At 40.9% G+C, this 17,412-nt stretch overlaps 2 protein-coding genes and 1 pseudogene across 7 annotated transcripts; 1 reads left to right on the top strand and 2 right to left on the bottom strand.

Annotated features, from left to right (window-relative positions):
- The first annotated feature begins 1,058 nt into the window (after positions 1-1,058).
- Positions 1,059-9,821, top strand: sfxn3 (sideroflexin 3). 3 transcript variants are annotated; one of them, XM_084561130.1, is made up of 11 exons: positions 1,059-1,137; positions 2,680-2,848; positions 2,981-3,151; positions 4,717-4,815; positions 5,368-5,443; positions 5,544-5,629; positions 5,729-5,856; positions 6,239-6,288; positions 6,486-6,535; positions 6,631-6,678; positions 6,762-9,819. In XM_084561130.1, the coding sequence occupies exons 2-11, from the start codon at positions 2,685-2,687 to the stop codon at positions 6,856-6,858; spliced, it is 969 nt and encodes a 322-aa protein (XP_084417256.1). In that variant the 5' UTR covers positions 1,059-1,137; positions 2,680-2,684; the 3' UTR covers positions 6,859-9,819. The 3 variants fall into 3 exon arrangements, with proteins under 3 accessions (XP_084417256.1, XP_084417258.1, XP_084417257.1); XM_084561132.1 differs by having other exon boundaries at positions 1,087-1,137; positions 2,684-2,848; XM_084561131.1 differs by lacking the exon at positions 1,059-1,137 and having other exon boundaries at positions 2,408-2,848; positions 6,762-9,821.
- A 263-nt stretch (positions 9,822-10,084) lies between these two features.
- On the bottom strand, positions 10,085-14,887 carry LOC311499976 (peroxiredoxin-like 2A). 3 transcript variants are annotated; one of them, XM_084561133.1, is made up of 6 exons: positions 12,952-13,316; positions 12,027-12,212; positions 11,511-11,602; positions 11,267-11,407; positions 10,999-11,163; positions 10,085-10,905 (listed from the first exon to the last, which is right to left on the bottom strand). In XM_084561133.1, the coding sequence occupies exons 1-6, from the start codon at positions 13,145-13,147 to the stop codon at positions 10,810-10,812; spliced, it is 876 nt and encodes a 291-aa protein (XP_084417259.1). In that variant the 5' UTR covers positions 13,148-13,316; the 3' UTR covers positions 10,085-10,809. The 3 variants fall into 3 exon arrangements, with proteins under 3 accessions (XP_084417259.1, XP_084417261.1, XP_084417260.1); XM_084561135.1 differs by lacking the exon at positions 12,952-13,316 and adding an exon at positions 14,759-14,887 and having other exon boundaries at positions 10,091-10,905; XM_084561134.1 differs by lacking the exon at positions 12,952-13,316 and adding an exon at positions 13,630-14,144 and having other exon boundaries at positions 10,091-10,905.
- A 452-nt stretch (positions 14,888-15,339) lies between these two features.
- Positions 15,340-16,759, bottom strand: LOC311499978 (peroxiredoxin-like 2A; annotated as a pseudogene). The gene is made up of 5 exons: positions 16,513-16,759; positions 16,041-16,132; positions 15,815-15,955; positions 15,543-15,707; positions 15,340-15,455 (listed from the first exon to the last, which is right to left on the bottom strand). The product of its transcript is annotated as a peroxiredoxin-like 2A (transcript).
- Positions 16,760-17,412: the final 653 nt, after the last annotated feature.

A 17,412-nucleotide genomic window follows, 5' to 3' on the forward strand; every position in this document is an offset into this window, starting at 1 on the left:
AATCACCCGAGTGTTTTGCACATCGTCCCCTGGTAAACATTGTTATTAATGTGTTAATGAAGTCCATATTTTTCTGGTAAAGCTGCAGAGATGGCAAAAAAAGCGGATCTTCCTGTCTGCATTCACGGAGCCGGTGAGATGGGTAAATAACCCCACCCGGTGGCCAGAGTCGTCACATCACAGCGTGCGTGCAGATCTGACTTAATCCCTATTGATCAGTCATATTAATAACAGTCAACACACTGCGGCTGAACCAGTAACCTTGTTTGTACAGACGCATTGCTGCAGCTTTTAGCCGAGTGGTTTGAATTTTATTATAGTATATTGTCTCCCGGTTCAGGACATGCCAGCAGGCAGAAATTACAGCAATCATGTTATAAACTGAACGTTGAACAGAACTGTATGTATTATAGTTTTCAGATTAGTTTGGCTGGGTAATTTCTGGTTCTTAGACTTCACACTTAGATAGACTACAAGGGAAATTTTCATGACTGCTGCATATTTGCATACACACAGTTCATAATCTATTACACGCAATGATAATATATTTTTCCCTGGCAATTGCAGTCACATTGCAGTCACAGTACACCATGTCTCATTTATAGCTCATTTATACCCAAACTACAAGTATTCCTCAAAACTTATAACTGCTGGGCCGGTTTACAACTTTTACAAATTCTTAAAAACACAAAGCGTACTTGAGAAAGTCAGCTGTTTGTTAACCAATCATGTGCAGCCAGACTCAGACGCCCAGGGGTTTCCAGCAATGAATGGTCTCTGTGACGAACACCGCCCCCGGTGTTTCACCGCACGGTGCTGCCTTCACGGACCTCCCAGGAGACTTGTTTGTTTTTTAATCGAATTATTATTGGCACTGATTTCACTGAGTTTGCGTTCGATTTATCACATCGTTTGGCATTGCATTGTTTAATCAATGATTTTATGTTTTAGTAATGCACTCTGCATTTTTATAACAGCATATACGAGAACGCGATTCACATTTCCTTTCTATTTGAAATGCGATGTAGTTGTATTTTACGACACTCCAAAGAGTACAGGAAGGCAGCATAGTTCCACCCGGTGGTGCTGTGATATTGAGAGGTCATACATTTTCTAAAAACACAGAAATCAGAGCAGGTACGTTTTGTTGCCGAGTAACCGCACTCATTTCCTTAATTTCTAAATCACATAGTTATGGTTTGCTCCGTTTTAAATTGCTCCCTTGCAGCGCTAACTGACGCGCTAGCATCATTGTTAGCATCTGAACTACCTGGCTAGCTGACTGACTGACGTTAGCTTACAAAGTGGTTTGTTTATATGACACACAAACTGATTATTTTACTGTCAATCTTAACATCTGCATTCCTGAGAATTCAGGTTGCTTTAAATGCTGTGTGTGACCATCTCCAAACTTCATTGTGCGAGTTTCAGCGCTATCATCGGCTAACTTGCTAGCTAGCTTATTGGCTACACTGGTTAGCCACCGGCTTGGTGACAGGAACCAGCGTGTCGTGACTCCCCCCACCCCACCCCACCCCATCTGTCACTGTCACGCTGTTTCTCTGATCATCTGCTTAGAAAGTGACTCATGTTTCCTGACTAATTAGACGTTTTGACTGTCGTGTATTTGAGGATAACAACAGCTACCATGTGCATTTATCTGAGTCGTGTCCTTGAATCGACGATATCAGCTGTTATCTCGATGTTGTAGGTCCTGGAGTTATTTCCTTTATCTATTTGCAGCCTGCAGATTTTTTACCAAAGGTCGTTACGGCCTTGGCATGGCAAGAAAGACATTTGTCTGTACACTGTTGTGCTGCCACGCTGTTTTATTTATTTATGGCCTTGTTATGGCTTAAGCACTGTTGGAACTACTACAGAAAACATTATGGGAGTGATTCATGAAAACACAAATTATTAGTTGATGATTAATTACATTATCATTATAAAACAGGTTTGATGATAACAGTTGCCAACAATTGAAAGTATGAGACTCTGTAGGTATTGGGAAACTGTGGTGTGGATGTGTCGACAATTTCCTGAGTTGTGATCATACTCACCGAACAGAGTATTGATTGTGGAAATCATCTTTAATTTTACTCCCCAAATAGTGGTTTATGACACCACAGAGACTGATCGACGCTTTTGTTTTACTTTATCTTGTGCTCACAGCCATAGCCGGGACAAGATAGTTTGGGCTATGGCATCTGTTTTCTAAGAATACACAAACTGAGAAGACAATTGCGTTATAGTTTTAGCATTTGGTCCATCAGCAAAAGCAGCTAGGACTTTTCATGAAACATAAACTGCGTCATCTAAATTTGAGAAAGTAAGGCGGAGCTGGACGTAAACCTGGTCAAATGGTGTTGTTGTACTGGTTGTACCAGGTGGACTGGGCGGTGTGGTGGGGGATGGGTCCTCACCTTGTGGCTCTGTACTGCAGCACAGCTTTTCAGGGAGCACAGACGTGGGCTTGACTCCGCTGTTAACGTTTTTAATATAGCGATTTTACCCGTATATTATCTGGGAATCTGAACATCTCCTTCATGTAAATAGAAAAGAGTATTAAAAGCGTTCCCTCTGTCATTGTTTCTCTTAAATACTCCCAAAGTTGTACTCTTCTGTCTACGTACTGTATCTCTCAGTGTGTACTAATTAGAAATGTCCCCTATTGAAAAGCCAGGATGTCTGGAGAGCTGTCCCTCAGCATAAACATCAAGGAGCCAAGATGGGACCAAGGCACATTCATGGGGCGCGCCAAGCACTTCTTCATGGTCACAGATCCCAAGAATGTCCTGCTGTCGTCTGAGACTCTGGAGGAGGCCAGAGTGACAGTGGAGAACTACAGGTAGAGTGGATGAAGTCGTGGTATAAATGATCATATCAGCAAAGCATTGATGATGTGGATAGGTGTTCAGTTTGCAGTCTGCGATTATTTGTTATTAAATACAACACGCCTCTGCCGTTCTGACTGTTTCAGAGCCGGGGTCGTGAAGCCAGGCCTGACAGAGGATGAGCTCTGGAGGGCGAAGTACGTCTACGACTCTGCCTTCCACCCTGACACCGGGGAGAAGATGTTTGTGATTGGTCGGATGTCTGCTCAGGTGCCAATGAACATGTCCATCACAGGCTGCATGCTCACCTTCTACAGGTACAGCGGAGGTTTGAAAACATGATTCACGTCATTCTAAGCAGCAAAATTAACAACATTTCAAAACTAAAAGAATGAAATATGAGTGTGTAATCCGACAAAGTGATGAGTGAGTTTGATACAGTTTCTATGTGGCTATAAAGTCAGCTTTAATGCAGCATACAGCCGCGTGTAAAAATAGAACACTTAATCCCTGCAGAGTGAAAATCCTCTTAAAAAATAAAAAAAATGTCACTCCCTCTGCTGGATACTGATAAATCATTATGCGCCGACCTTTTGATAAGCCTGTGAATCAGCAAATTGATCAGCAACAAAAAGATAACCTTATCAAATTTACATTTTATATGATTTAATGGTGATAGATATTAAAATAAAAATTATCAGATCACAGATTTGACCTCGATCATATTTAACAGCCAATCACATGGTGAAAATTGGAACTATATGATATACAATCTGAAATAAAACTAAATGAAATGAAAGTGACCTGCAGTTGGTATTCCAAAAATAATCAGGGTGAAATGACAGAACAAAGGATTGAGAATTTATTTCACTATTAATTCAGATAAGGTCCATAAATGAATTAGAAAATAATAAAAAAAAAACATAAAAGCAAAATTAAGACAGTTTGGATCAATATAAACACCACATGCATATCCTGTAATCTAGGACTCAGTTTATACTGTATACATCTGCAAGGATGCAGTTTGCACACGTGCAAAGTCTGTGGAATATTTATACATATATCTATATATGTCCATTTGTGTATTATTTCATATTGCTTTTATTTATTTAATATTTAACTCTTGGACGTCTATATTTTGCATCATTGCAGTTTTGCTACCGGTGGCTGTCTGTCACAGTGGTGGTGTTTTTGTTTGTTTTAACACCACCACTTGATGGCATCAAAGTCTGAAATTTCAAACTCGTAGCTTTAAATTCTAAAACTGTCTCGCGTAATAAAGATGTCTAATGTAGATTAGATGTCAGAGGAAAAGAAAGTGAGAAGTGTATAGATAATGCATCTAATACTTGTGTACTTCCCGTCCTTAGAGAGGTATTAAAACACCACATTAAAGAGAAGGATTTATGTCTAAACAAACACGATGACGATTAAGGGATCAGGATATTTAAGAGAAATATGTTTCTCTTTCTAACAACAAGGCCTGAGGATGTGTACCTGTGTTTTTTACGCTCTACTTTGTGTGACTGGTTGGGCATAACTGCTGAGTCACACAGATGTCTTGATCTTTATCTTGATCTTATGCGTGTGAACTTTAATCAGAACGACTGGGTTGACTGATTATGTAAATCATTGGAGGCTGTGTTGAGTGTAAAATAAGTAGTGATTTGAAGGTACAGGCAAAGTGCACATAAATGTCTAATCTGTGCACAGTTTTGAGTGAATGCACCTGCTTTTCGGGGTTTTCATTTCTGTAAATGGTTTGCTATAACACTGTTTATGTTATCATCAGACTCTTCTGCTGCGTTACGAATAGTGCCACATGCACAGCGTGAAGCCTCACTTCCTCAAACACGCTGCTGTTGCTCCTTCTTGTCTGCAGGACTACTCCGGCAGTGGTGTTCTGGCAGTGGGTCAACCAGTCCTTCAACGCTGTCGTCAACTACACCAACCGCAGCGGAGACGCCCCCATGACCGTGAAGTAGGGAAGACTTCTCACTTCCACCTCCACTCTAGATCATTCCTGTCCTCCCTCTAAACTAGTGTCTGTGAGGAGCGGCTGTCCTCTCCCTCGCAGCGGTATTACGTTCCACTTTTAAGCATGTTCGGCCTCACGTCACCATGAACTCATGCTGACACAGATTCTGTGCTCCCAGTTGATGTCAGGTCAACATGCATTTGTTTGGATCGTGCAAAATGCATCCTCCAGATGCTGCAGAAATGCATCACATGCATGCATTCATGAAGGACTAGAAGGATTGCATTTACAACATGTTTATTTCTGGATTGAGCATGTAATGGAGGATGTTACAGCCTCTTGTTCTGTTTTATTATTATTTGTGAGGGTGTTTCTTTTGCATATTCATTCATAACTCAACATTACCTGTGTAACTTGGATGTGTTCCATCGTAATTTGCCTAGTAGACTGTCTGCTGCGGTCTTACTGTTATATTTTTAGAGGGGGGAAATATTGAAAAAGGAAGTGGGCGCTCAGTGTGTTATGTGTGTCTAAAGCATCTGTCTTCCCCTGCAGCCAGCTCGGCGTAGCCTACGTTAGTGCTACTACTGGAGCCGTAGTCACTGCCCTGGGACTCAAGTCTCTAGCTTCGGTAAATACCCATGGCTCACACAGACAACGTAAAACTGTAACTCTGATTCAGACGCACTAATCTGAGATTCAACGTCAATGGTCTGAACGTGTCTCCGCAGCGTCTCCCTCCCATCGTCAGCCGCTTTGTCCCCTTCGCTGCCGTGGCTGCTGCGAACTGTATCAACATTCCCTTCATGAGACAGAGGTCGGGATCACTGTAACATTTATCACTCGGGGGCTTTTATAAACGTTGGCAACAGCTACAGATTCTTTACGTGACTTGTGTTTTTTTTCCTTCTGCCAGGGAGCTGAAGTACGGTATCCCTGTGACGGATGAGAATGGAAACAGGTTAGGAGAGTCTGCCAGTGCTGCTAAACAGGCCATCGTGCAAGTGGTGGTGTCCAGAATCGGCATGGCCGTGCCTGCAATGGGTAATGTCAGCTTTGTATACGCTGCTTTATTAAGGCAAATAGATTAAATATCTTTTTTTTTTTTTTTTAAATAGAGTGTAGTGATTTACCTACGGAGATTGTTCATCTGTTCGTGACTTGCTCAGAAACATAATGGAGTATTTAATACATGAAACAGTCTTTCTTAGAATTTGGCGTAGGTGAAAGGTTTACCATCACCTCCCACCTATACTAAATGAAAAACTGATTCTTCGCTGTCTCATCCTGTACGTCAACAGTGAATTCTCACCCTCAAGCGCTCATCTCTCACCTCTGACGTGTGAAATTATTTTTTTTTCTTTTGTGGCTAATGAAGCCGAAGACCTTCTCTGACTTGTCTTTTTTTTAATGTTCTGTTTTACAGCCATCCCCCCTGTTATAATGAACGCTCTAGAGAAAAGAGCTTTTATGAAGGTAAGCAGACTGCTGCATTCATGAGCGCTTGTTTTTCCCGTCGGTGGATTTAGTGGGTGTGGGAGTCTGAGAAGACCTGCCACATTCCACACGTTAACACATGCATTCAGTGTTTGTGTAGACAAATATGTCAGCTATGCCGTTTGTGCAACTGTTATTGTAGATGTGTCTTATTTGATTTCTTTCTTTCACTGTAGCGGTTCCCGATTCTAAATGCTCCGGTCCAGGTGGGACTCGTGGGTCTATGGTAAGTGAAGCACACTTTCACAGTTGAAATGTATAAGATTGTATGAAACTCTATTCTAAGCACTTAAACACCTTAAACAAATCTCTTGTTGTCAGCCTGGTGTTTGCCACTCCTCTGTGCTGCGCCCTGTTCCCTCAGAAAAGGTACAAACTTTCACCTCATCCTTGCATTATACATGAAGTGTTACATAACAGCCTTTCAGTCATGCTCAACCATCTCTCTGCAGCTCTATGAGTGTGAGCGGGTTGGAGGCGGACCTGCAGGAGAGGATACGACAGAGCAGCCCTCACACCACCACCGTTTACTTCAACAAGGGCCTGTAGGAGCGGCCGACACATCTCCATGCCTGCGCACAAAACACTCACACACACACTCATATATATATATATATAAACACACAGGTCTGTTATCCTGTGGGCACAAGTGGGAGGGTAAAAATGAAATATATTTATGGAATATTCTGTAGTTGGTTGTGTGGAATTTGACTGCATGGAGCTGCTCTAACGGCAGAAGATTATTTGAAAAGGGGATTCACTGAAGGGAAAACACTCTGAGAGGGAAGATTACTGGCAGTTCTCTCTGTATATAGATGACACTCCTTAGAGAAGAAAAACTGACTACTATTATTTTTATCATTATTATTACTGTGTTGTGTATTTTCTGTCTTCCGCCGGTCAAAACTGCATCTTCATGCAGTTCATGACAGTTACTGATTTGTGTTCGACTCACCTTGCATTTCGCGTTGCGCTCATCTTCATGCCCTGACAATAGTGTTTGCTATTCCAGTTTAAAATGAGTGCTTGTAAATGGGTGTCATTTCTTCTGAATGTAATGGAATCTTTTTGTGTTTGTTTTGTTTTTTGCCTTGTGTTCCCGCTCTTTCCAATACCTGCTTAGTTAGCTCAGTCACGTTATTTTATGGAGAAGTATTTCACACTGCTCGTGGTTGGTTAAAACTGTTGCCACCACTTAGCTGTCATCTACCATGCAGTTGCACCAAAAAAAAAAGAAAAAAAAGAATGTTAAGTAGCTCTAAATAGTGTAACTTGTGATGAATAAGTTCCTGTTTTGTTGTACTCTTAACAACCAGTGCAGCTTCTTACTCTCCTCGACTCTCCTTTAAGTGCCCCTTCGTATTCGTAGACCAGCTATAAAGGTGCTAAAAGGGGAACATTAAGTGACATATGTTTAAATCATACTGAAAAAGCACAGCACATTTAATAAGTACACACTAATGAGTGTTTTTAATCGGCACAAATGTGCTGCGGCATCTTGTTTTTAATTGACTGTTCGGTGGTTTTTGGTGTTTGGTGGTTGTGTTCGTTGGAGACGGATATATTGTGTGTACATGTTGCTAAGATGAGGGAGGGAGGGCGAAACTCACGCCGTTATCTGATCTCATATTCTGATCTGAATGAAGTGAGAACTGCCGGATTGGTCAAAACAAAAGGAGATTGTCTGCTTTCAGTTCTTTAGATTTGGAGATGCTTGGTGTTTATTTGCTCGAGCCATTGATTTCCACATTGTACCAAATGAAAGTAGTAGATGTCGTGCGACAAAGTCAAAATACTAAAGGCTTACGTGTAGGTGGGTGTGCTGCTTTGTTAAGGTGGAGAGTTTGAGCACCTCTGAACAAATTAATTCACATTGTCAACCGTACTTTCCGAAATGTCCAGTGTGGTTGGGTAGTGATGGTGGTGTACGTGAGGAAACCTTAGCTACATTTATCTCAGTGTCGTTTGTCGAAATAATATAAAAGCAAGTATATTTTTCTTGCATATATTTATAGATATTGTATGGAGCACATATGCATGAGGGATTTTAGAGATTTTATTTTGTGCCTCAGTGTGTGATTCCACCAGATGGCCCCATATATGCACTGGAAAAGCTGCTTGTGTTGCAGGAGTGTGATTTATTGCAAAAGAGAAAGTGCTCCTCTTGCTTTAGGGCTAACAAGTTCTCAAATTAAAGGCATGCTCCTTTAATCGGACCTGTCTCGGCACAGAGGACGGAGTCACCAACAAAGACTCAATGTTTGTGTGGAGTGACGTTTTGTGTTTGTTGGTTTAAAATAAAATGTACCCTACAGTAAGATTGTAGAAGCGACTGTCATGTAAATGCATCTCATCTGAGTTCAGCTCATGTTTCTGATGTTTGTAGCTGTACAATAATTCATTTAAAGTAAACCGATTGTGGGATCTAAGGGACTGTAGCACATTTTTATGAATGACCGTCTGCACGGACAGAAATACACAGTTGATTGTGCGTGATCCTAAAATCAGTTCATTCAAGAGGACGTTTGGAAAATATCACGACCTGAAGATCATTTCTGTACCTTCATCTGCTCCTTTACTCCGTTTTATTTTAAAGAGATTTAACCCTTGTACGTCTCGGTCATGTTATCAAATCCCGACACGTGATCTCATTCACTGCAGGACAGTGTCTCAGACTCTGATTCACTACTCTATACCAATGTATGAAGTGCTTGCGGTCGTCAGTGAAGAGATTCTGTGTGCAACATGTGCTGATGATAGTTGTTTTCCTGCTGAGGGTGAAACTGCACTATTTAACCTTTGCTGTGCTGCTGTAGGAGCTAGTTGGATTTGTGTTGCTTTAAAAGTGTATTTTGTTTATTATTCATTCATGTGTCTGCAGCTTTCATCATTCATAACCAAGTCACTTCTGTTATTTTTTTCCTTTGTGTTTTTCTGTTGTTGGAGTGGTGGCACCGAAACGTCTAGAACAAAACTCGCAGCTTGCGACTGTACTGTACCACCATAAAACATCGTACACATAGATCCCAGCCAAAGATGAGACGGGGATGAGATGTAAAAGATCGAGGAGAAGATGAAGGAGCGTTTTTGATTTTGTTTCAGCTTTAGCATGTGGACCTTTTCTTTGCGAGACATGTTACAGTTTAAGTGGTCCGTTCAACACTCTTCTTTACACCAAAATTTTAAATTTATCGCAACGCACATTTCATTTAAATGCCATAGATTTTACTGACATTACATTCTTCTACTGCATACTGAAGGCACAAATGTAAAGACGATCTATGTAACTGTTACACTCCATGAATGTTTTGGTTATTTCATGTGTGCACAACTTACATATGTGTACACCTGTCAGTATTGGTGCCCAGTGTTTTCTCCCTCCGTTTTGTATTGTTTTGAAATATATTTCCTCGATGTGAAATGTATTGTATACGCAGAGCAATAGAATAAAATGTCTATGTCCAACCCTGTCTGCTTAGTGCATTAATATAAAACACTGTTATATATATTATCACAGAGTTTAGAATATACTGATCAGCCGTAAGATTAAAACCACCAAAATGTGCACTGATTAACAGTGATAATCTCGTTACAGTGTAATGTTCTACCTCGGAAACCATCTCGACAGATCTGGTTTCACTATCTAAGTTCTAAAATAAGTCTACACTCTCCAGCCAATCAGCATTCAGCGTAACGATTAACCCTGTTTTGTGGCCTATTTGTCTCAGAGAGCCGGGTTTTGCCACAAGTCAAAGACCAACAAAAACACATAAGGGCACAGTGGAGATATAGTGACGAGGTCTTTATTTGTTCATCTGCAACTAATGAGCAGGTACATTCAAGTTTCTCTCACACACACATAAATTCAAGCAACTCCTGCATCAAAGCACCTCGGCAACGAGCCTCAACGTGACGACAGCAGTCCCATGCTGCGTGTGTTTGTTCATCTAACCTGCTCCTCTCAGCGCCGAGTTTAGAGTCAAGTTGTCATTATCACACACACAAACCACGGACTCTCGTCTGTCACGTTGGAGGCCAGTTCATGGTGTCTGATCAGGGGAAGCAAATGAAACGCTACTAAAAATGTACCACTAACAGACATATATTACCATATAATTATAATCAAATGTCAGATCCAGCCTTTAGAAGACATGCGTGGTTTTCTAATGGACAGATTTCTAAGTTTAATAGCTGATGTACCTGAATGAAAATGCTGCCTTTTAAGTCCCTTACTTTTTCATACCCGTGTCAAATGTCTAGTTGGTTGGTGCCTGCAGAGGTAAAGAGGAATAATCCGTGATCTAAAAGTGCTCTAATGACATTGACTTCGCTCAATTGTCATAACTAACTGCAAATAATTATTGTGCAAAAGACAGAGGTATATTGTGATGTTTGACAAAATCTATATATTAGCTATAGTTCATTAACAGACTGCAACTCAAGGTGTCAAGTTTTGAACTCATGCAGTGTACCTGCTTTTTGTCTCATGCTACAATACAATTATTTCACTGGTACAATTTTCTTAATGGCCTCAAGGACGTCAGCCGTGTCCACTTTATCGCCGAATTGCTTCTCACGGTGCTCCAGGAGAATACCCTGCAAAACAAAACGAGAAATCAATTAACAGTGAATCGAAAAACCACCACAGGACCAAATCTGTCTGTGCGGCTCAGATGTTTGCTGGGTTACCTGGTCCCCTGCTCCGATGACATACACTCCCCCCAGGATAAAGCCCTCTCCGTTCATGTTGCCCTGGTAACCGGACCTCCAGGCCCGTATGAAGTTCTGCCACACTCCCAGGCGAATGAAGCCCAGACCCCCCATCTTCCTCTGCAGCGGGCCGTAGAAATGTTTCTACAACCACACAGTTTACTTTTAGGCAGCCGCATCAAAGGAAATGTAACACGCAGATTATCACTTATTTAGAAATTACACCGCTGCAGCTGCAGCTGCTAACCTTTTCATCTACATAGATGTCCCCAGCGAAGTGCGGTCTGAAGTCCTGGATCTCTGTGCCGACGTTTTCTTTCACCACGGCGACCAGAGGGACCCCGAGCTCTTCCAGCTGGGGCTTCAGAGAGGACAGCTCGGAAGCCTCCTACAGAGAGATGAAATCATATCGGTGAAAAAATGTAACTCACATGCACTAAGAGTTCAGTAGAGCAGCCTCTACTGTCATATTCGGGAATTTTTGATATCACCTCTCTGCACAAAAATCATCCGGGTCGTCGTACGGCCATGACCACAGCCCCGTTCTTCTCCCACAGGCTCTTTGCTTTGATGGCCTTGTCATCTGCAGACAAAATAAGGAGAAAACTCACTACAACAAGTCTCCAGCCAGACATGTTGGTGATAAAATAAAAGTCACACAGATTTTATGAGTTCAATAAAGTGTGAAAGATAAAAGGTACAGCCTTCAAACAGCAGAAAATGCTGATGGCCACGTGGAACATTTGTATGAAATAAGTCCACCTTCAGCCCCTTTACAGTGATATAATCTGTAATACCAGCAGATTTTAAAAAGCTGCTTTTCTTTAAGCACTACACAAAACCTCATTCACTGCATGTACAATGCATGCAAATATGCATCAGTAAAGAAAACTACACATGGCTGATTCTGATGGCGATGCAACCTTAATCTTTCTCTTTAAGTGTTAAACAGTTGCTGGTGTTAAAAGGAACAGGTGACACTATTAAACAGCAGAAAGCCTAAGTACCTCCTGTAGTGGAGCGCAGGTCAGCGTCTTCAAGGTATTCCAGCGATGCACTCGCAGATTTAGGAAGACACAGATCAGTGTTGGCCAAGAAAATCCCAGCCAGCGCAGCTCCAACCGCACCCAGACCCAGTGACCATAGACCCATATCAAACAGCTCCACGTCCAACCCGGACCCAGCGGACAACACTGCAGCAGAACAACACAAAAGCATGATGTGCGACAGCACCCACATAACCCGAAGGCAAATTTTGTTAGCATGTTTGAAAGCAAAGTATGTCTCTCTATCTTATCTTTTACACAAGGGGAACTCAAATCTCTCTGACGCCAAGAGACCCACAGGACCCGACATGCCCACTGAGCGTGCCACCGTTAGCCAGCATAGCCTCCCACTTTACTCTAATCTCAACCTCGCTCATGGGATTAAAAACATCACATACAAACATACGTTAGCTAATCCTGAGACCAGCTGCCATGTTTCTTGACGAGGACAAACAGTTAATTACTGTTTGTATAGTTTACTGTGTTTTCATTTTCAGAAAATCAATCATTTAACAATAAAACTAACAATTATTTTACAATTTTTCAATTAATCTGGTGATTATTTTCTTTAGTGGTGTGGATAATAAAATGTTACGAGATATCTGTTTTGAGATCTCTTATTGATAAGACTAAGGTACTATGTTTTCCATCATAGAAAGCTAATTTTGTTTTTTTTAACTTTTAAAAAAGAGTTGCTAACTCTACTGACAGCGCTAATTTCCTATCTTTTCTCAGTGTCCTGGGTCATTCAAGCAGAAAGCAGGTGGAAACCGGGGAATCATTGCAAACGAGGCACAACTAAGAATGTTACCACAACAAACTGCACATTTGTCAAAAGTTGTGACAGGGAACAACTAATTATGTAGGTAGCTATGTAAGTCCTTGCCTGAAGCGATCTTGTTTGGGTAAGGACTGGCTTGGGCTTTGCTTTGATGAAACTGAGCAGTCTGGGTTCTTAGAAACTGTGGCTTGGCTGTGGTGGAGGGCTGGCTGCTCGTGGCAGAGCTCCTCTGAGAGAGACCACGGCAGCGCAGGGGAAGTCTCCAGCTCACAGCTGTCGAACATCTAGATACCGCCAGCATCGGAGTAAACTCTCACCCTCTGACTACACTTCAAGATTTCACTGGAAGACACAAAACACAAGTCTCTTCTAAGCGTGTTAAACCATGCCACGCCACGGAGTGTTAAAAACAGCACCTCTGATAAAAACCTTAAAAGGGAGTCTGGTTTTACCACAATCTAATTAAAGCATTATGTTTACCGTTATACCAGTTAACCGAGTTTAATTTAAGATTACAAGAAGAAATGTATTTCTGCTTCAAACTGGACAGTGTGGCTCATTAAAACTGAAATACAATAAAAGCACGAAGGTCCTTATTTTAATAATGTAACTTCCCCATTTGCAAATACACTTCCTATCGTTGTACTTTTAGCTCTCTTGCGTGTAACAATATTAGAATAACGTTATGAAAGATGACATAAGAAATATGCCAGTTTGCAATGTGCTGCACTGCTCTAGTTTATCTGTGTACATCGCTTCAAAGTAAAAATGTCATATACTAACTTGTCTTTGTCGCCGGAGTGTGAATAAATGCTTTCTCTCCTGTGATTTAGCTCATCCAGTCTGAAACTATGAGTCACCCAAATGCATCCGAGTTTCGAAATTTATAACTCAACAAAGGACTGAAAAAAAAAGGAAAGAAAAAAAAAAAATCTACGGTAACAGCTGCAGCCAATAGAGACAGACACACACGCCTGCAGCACAAGGAAGAGTCTGGATTTCTCGAACACTTCTGCATCTGAGTGTGAGGGAGCTGTCAACAACAAGACATCAAATGTGATGTAGTGTTGCACGTTACTTGCAAACAATAGAACTGCTATATTGCACATTTTATTTTATTAATGAGATGCCTGGATGAAGCTACGACAAATATAACGACAAAGTAACAAGGCAGATTTATTATTTCTGTACTCAAATATTTTAATTTGAGGCTACCTATTTTTTTAACCAAATTTTAGAGGAAAGTGCTTTATATTTTGCACCTCACTACATTTATTTGACAGTAAATAGCTACTTTCAGTATTAGGATACAAAACAAATGCAGATATATAATATTAAGTAGTAAAAGTTGGCCAAGTCCAGCTACACCACTGAAATACTGCACATATATTAATGCATCATCATTGAAATATATAGTACATATTGGATATTAATAAAGAAATAAATATTCGGTTCATTGTTCATTGTTTCGGTGTTTTTATAATTATTATCCGCCACACCAAACTCTACTTGCACCTGCCATTAATGTGAATACTGTGTTGACATTTAACCTATTTACGAAACAAATGGCCATGATAGCAAATTATACTAATGATGACCTTGGTTACATTCATGAAAACTTTAAGGGCTGTAATGTGTCAATTTGAGAGACAGTTTAAGCACGATCAACTAGATAATAAAGTCACACTTTCAGTGTCCTACAAAGTTGCGGGGGGGTTTGTCCCGCACGGACGTCTGCGTCGTAGCAAACGCTCGATTTTGTTAGCATTTATTAGCATAGCGCATAAGGTTAGGTCTGCCTTAGTGTGTCTAACACTAAAGCTAACGAGTCGTATTAATGCATGTACTCGTTTTAGACGTTGTCGCTGTGATAATAGCTAATAAAGTCGTTTTGTAATAAATGTTAACTCACCACAATCAATGAAGCCTCAAGAAACGCCTCTACGATTGAATCAACGATCTTCTGCGCAGGCGTACTAGCCGATTCTGAGCGCAGGGAAACTAATCGAGCAAGACTGATGAGATTTGAATTTATGATTACCCTGAAATGTAAGGAGCAAGACAAAAAGGAGCGAGATTCGTTGACAGGTAAAAGCAAGAAAAGCTGGTTTATGGGTTTATTGATAACAGTTAACAAGCATTTCATTACTTTAACGATTTATTTTCCTTCATCATGCCATGCCAAAGTTAGGATTTGTGTGCTGTGTAGCATCAGAGCTGTTCTCTCGGCAGAGTTTAGAAACATATCGTCATTAAAACACACAGACTAACCATCACACAAACATGCAGGCAGAAGGACAATAAACAGTTAACATTTTAACCATATTTCATAACATATGTAAGCAAATTGTGGATGCAGCCAAGATTAAATTAAATTCATGCAGTTGCAACGTGAGTAGAGCATGATATGGCTTAGACTACAGACATGCAAGTAGAAACATGCATGCAACCAGTTACATAATGCCACACACACACACAAAAAAAGTCCTCTCATCATTCTTCGAGATCTATCTTCTTCTGTCCTCTCGCATTTTGTGTGCTGCTCTGAGTACTGCCAACATATTCACTTTATCTCCAAATTCCTTCTCACGGTGTTCCAGTAGAATACCCTGGTGGAAAATCCCCGTCAGTTGTGGCACAAGGAAACATCCAGACACACTTTTCATACAATATTTACACTGTCATTTGCACCCTACCTTATCTCCTGGGCTAATGACAAAGACTCCTCCCAGGACCAAACCTTCACCTCTCACGCTCCACCTGTAGCCCCTCCGGTAGGCCCTCCAAATGTTCCTCCACACACCAATACGCAGAAACATGGAGAGACACATCCACCTCTGTTGAGGGCCGTAGAATTTTCTCTATGAATGTAACATAAAAGTAGTTTATTGGCTTAATCTGTTTAACCCTCAATGTTTTAGTGAATAACTTATAGCCTTGTGTCTGGGACGATTTTGCAAAACCAGACCTGCTGATCCACGTAGATCTTCCCAGAGAAGTACTTCTTGAAGCAGTCCAACTCCTTGCCAAGGTTTTCTTTCACCACTGCAAAGAGAGGCACTTCAAGGTCCTGCAGCTGGGACTTCAGAGAGGAAAGCTCAGCAGCCTCCTATAGAAGGAAGGACAGCAAATCAAATAGCATGAATGAAAGTTGAACAGTTCACTCTACACACACAGACAATGCCACTTCATACCTCTCTGCACAATAATCATCCAGGTCGCCGTACAACCATGACCACAGCACCAGTCTTCTCCCACAGACTTTTGGCCTTGTGTCGCTCATGGACTAAAAGAGATAGTGGAGCGTTATTAAATCTAAAAGTTTCAGTCCTATTCTTTTAAACAAATGCTTCATTTAATGATGAGTGTTTGACATACTCAGACACACAAAGCGAGTTATGTGCTAAAGCTATGTTAATCTAACTCAATTATAAGAGGTTTAGATGGATTAGAGGATAGCTTTGCAATTTTGACAATTTTTTGTGACATAATCATTCTTCCTGTTCCTACCGGCCGTTACGAGATCTCCTCTTAATACACTTCCAAAAAATGGGGGACACAACATGCGGTCATTGTTCTATTGTTCTAACACAAACCAGAGAACTTCATGCTTAAAACTCGTGCTGCAAGTTAATTTGTTCAGTTTATTTCAGTTATCGGACTCACCGCCTCCAGTCGTCTTCAGCTCCGTTTCCCCCAGCATGCCTAGGTTGGCCCATGCTGGCTTGGTCTGGAACCAGTCTGTGATGGAGCTGATAAGCTCTGCAACAAACAGGCTCACTGCCTTCAGGACTGTGGTCACAGTCGCCATGGTCAGGCCTCAGGCCAACTCCAGAGAAAACATGCACACACATAAAGTTTCAGACATGTTTCTGCTTTACAACCTTGTTTTTAACTTATCTGTTAGCATGGCTATTATCTTAAATTATAGTTTTATTTTTACACTCATGCATACTAATCAGAATAATCAACATATTTGACATTAAGGTTACGTAAAAAATGTTATATTACATAGAAAGCAAGAATGCACTCTTCCTTGTGACCTCTTTCCCTCATCGGGATGATCAGATTAAAAACATGCATTAATTCTGTATATTAACAAAAGGAAAATACCAGTAAAATCAAATAAGTTTGTTATTTTGTGACTCAATATTTAACTCAACAAAAAAACGTACTCACCAGACCAGCCTCGCTGCTCAATGTGGAGAAATCGGATGTTTTCAAGCAGCCCCTTAAGCCCTCTAAACTCAGATCAGGCCAATCACAGGGAAAGCCTTGCTTATGTGAACGAAACATGACAGGAATTTTTCAAAGACCTCTGAGAAACAAGGCTGAGCTGAATTCTCAGTGCCAGGTTCAGCATGGTGCAGAGTCAACTCCTCATCAAACAGCAGCCCAGCCTCAGCTATGTAATTGCATTCTTGGATATTTCTTTAATCAGTTATGTTGCCTTAAATACATTCAAGCTCCATTAATATAAGGAATAGTGTCTCGAATCCAACTTTTTAGATGGATATCAACATATAATTGTCTGTGTCCTGATTTTTAATAATGAACTTGATTTTA

This window comes from Chelon labrosus (assembly GCF_963514085.1).
Source record: "Chelon labrosus genome assembly, chromosome: 15".
Taxonomy (NCBI): Eukaryota; Metazoa; Chordata; class Actinopteri; order Mugiliformes; family Mugilidae; genus Chelon; species Chelon labrosus.